At 35.5% G+C, this 2,786-nt stretch overlaps 1 protein-coding gene across 1 annotated transcript; it reads right to left on the bottom strand.

Annotated features, from left to right (window-relative positions):
• Positions 1 to 1,837: 1,837 nt before the first annotated feature.
• On the bottom strand, positions 1,838 to 2,554 carry LOC140442880 (uncharacterized). The gene has a single exon (XM_072533843.1). The coding sequence runs from the start codon at positions 2,552 to 2,554 to the stop codon at positions 1,838 to 1,840; it is 717 nt and encodes a 238-aa protein (XP_072389944.1).
• Between the last annotated feature and the right edge of the window lie 232 nt (positions 2,555 to 2,786).

Here is a 2,786-nt window from a genome sequence, read left to right on the forward strand (position 1 = left end):
CCAAAGACATGAAAGCAGAGTGTCTTCTTTTCTCTTTAAGTTTCATCTTCTATCGAAGGTTGGCAATCATCATGGCTATGCGGACTCTGTTGACTGCCGCTCTAAAAAGTTCTACACTACTGCATTCAAACCATTCCCTTAAGTTCTTAAGCCAGGATATTCTTCCTCTTCCCACATTTCGCTTTCCTCGGATTTTGCCTTACATAATAAGTTGTAATAATGCGTATTTTTGCCCTCTCATCACATGTCCTACGTACTCAAGTTTTCGTCTTTTGATAGTTAATATTATTTCCGCCTCATTTCCTATCCTTCTAGTTAAAATTCTTCCCAAGAGCCCTAGAATCAAGCCATAAAAAAGAGTAGAGAACACGTAACATCGAAGCATTCTCAGGCGTAGTTCTAACCTTATATCCCGACAACAAAGAAACTTTTTAAGTTTAATGAAAGATGCACGTGCTATTTCAATGCGTGTCCTAATTTCTTTGGTTTGGTCTACATCTGATGTTATCCATGTTCTTAAGTATTTATAATTATTAACACTCTCAATTGCAGTAACTTCAATAGTCAGTAGGATATTTGCATGTACAGATTTAGTCATGATCATGCATTTAGTTTTCTTTAAATTCATCTTCAGTCCCTACTCATGACACCGTTCATTAAGGCGTTGCATTACGTTCTGTAAATCATTGTTGTTATCCATCATTATTACTGTATCGTCTGCAAAACGTAAGTTATTCAAAACTTCTCCATTGATAGATATGCCTTCTGTTGAGTCTGAGAGCGCTTTTTGAAATACCGCTTCACTGTAGACATTGATAAGTAATGGGGACAGCACGCAACCCTGGCGGACTCCTCTCTTTGCTTTGGATACCCCTTTGCTGTCAGAGAGAGGTCTCTGGACTTCTTGTTTCTTCGTATAGATGTCGCTACTAGCGTACCTGGCTGTTATTTTGCTTATAATAACCAAATACTAGACTGCATTTCATTTCAGTTGAACTTCCACAAGTGTTCCTGATGATGAGTTGAATAACTCGAAACACGTGTAGAGCAATGGTAGAGTTCTGATTGAAATGAAATGTAATCTTTTACTTTCATTTAAACGTCTTTCTCTACGTAAAGGGCGAAAAAGATAGTATTTTTCAAAGATGAATCGTAGATACATGTCGAAGTAAAAGGATACTTCTAGCGTCGTTAAAGGCCTCTGGTAAGAGGCTTTGAATTTGCGGTTCACCTATTTTGCTATCAGAGAGAGGCCTCTGGACTTCTTGTTTCTTAGTATAGATGTCGCTGCTAGCGTACCTGGCTGTCTTTTTGATTATAATGACCAAATACTAGACTGCATTTCATTTCAGTTGAACTTCCACAAGTGTTCCTGATGATGAGTTGAATAACTCGAAACACGTGTAGAGCAATGGTGGAGTTCTGATTGAAATGAAATTCAATATTTTACTTTTATATATATATGTATATATATATATATATATATATACATATGTATATATATATATATACATATATATATATATATATATATATATATATATATATATATATATATATATATATATATATATATATATAATCCTAAACCCATTTACCCTATGGTGTTGGGTGTAATGTCTTTAGTTAGTTGCATGTACAATTTTTCTCCATTGCTTTTTATTCTTTGCTTGGTTTCTTGCGTGTTCTTTGTTGATTCCTCGTGTCTCTAGGATGATTGAGGTTATATTATCATCCCATGTCTTCATTGGCTTGCCCCTAGGTCTCTTGGTTTGTCGTCTGGCTTCCCATACTTTTTAACTGGTCTTTCTTAAATTATTCTAACCATGTGTCCATACTATCTCAGCTGGGCCTCTTCAGTTTTCTTAATAATTGATTGGACCTTAAGATGTTCTCTGACTGCCTCATTTCTAATCCTGTCTAACCTGGTTATACTCATTATTCTTCTAAGAAACTTCATTTCTATGCTCTGTATTTTAGATTTTAATTTATCGGTAAGCGTCCAACTTTCACTACCAAAAGACGGTACAAACACCGTCTTGTATATGGGCACTTTGGCTTTTTGGAATACTTCTTTTTTCGACAAAAACGTACTTTTAGTTGTGTGGTACATGCGAGCAGCACTTTCTATTCTGGAACTTATTTCTGTTTCTTCAGTTCCTCTGTTCTCTATTTGTACTTTGTATTTGTAAGTATCGACTTGTTCAAGTGTATTTCCGTTAAGTGTTATCTTCGTTTGTTTTCTATTCTTTCCACATACCATGACTTTCGTGTTCTCATTATTGATCCTCAAATTTCGTTTAATTAGTGCAGCGTTCCATACTTGTAAATTTCGATTGAGTGCTTCTTCATTTATCTCAAATATCACTAGATCGTCTGAGTATGCACACTCTGAGATCCACACTGCATCTAGATTTCTTTGTCCGGCATATAATTTCAATGTTTCTGCTCTAGTTTCTTTAATTATGTCATCCAAGACAATGTTAAACAGTATGGGGCCTAGAACTCCTCCTTCACGTAGACCCTCATTTATTATGAACTCTTCGGATTCCATATTATCGGTTCTGATTCTGTTCCTTGTATGTCTATATATACGTATGGCTGGCCTGAGTTTTATTTTCACACCTTTCTTTTTTAAACATATATGTCAATCACCTTCCTTGGAGTACTATCAGATGCCTTTTCTAAGTCTATAAAGGCTTGGTATAACTCAGTGCTTAAGTTCCGTGCGTTTTGTATTAGTTTCATGATAGTAAAAATGTGATCTTGGATACTTGTGCCTTTTT

This window comes from Diabrotica undecimpunctata, chromosome 1 (genome assembly GCF_040954645.1).
Source record: "Diabrotica undecimpunctata isolate CICGRU chromosome 1, icDiaUnde3, whole genome shotgun sequence".
NCBI classification, from domain to species: Eukaryota; Metazoa; Arthropoda; class Insecta; order Coleoptera; family Chrysomelidae; genus Diabrotica; species Diabrotica undecimpunctata.

Excerpts from the sequence above, each read along its gene's own strand:
- LOC140442880 (XM_072533843.1), bottom strand. The coding sequence starts at position 2,554 with ATGGAATCCGAAGAGTTCATAATAAATGAGGGTCTACGTGAAGGAGGA.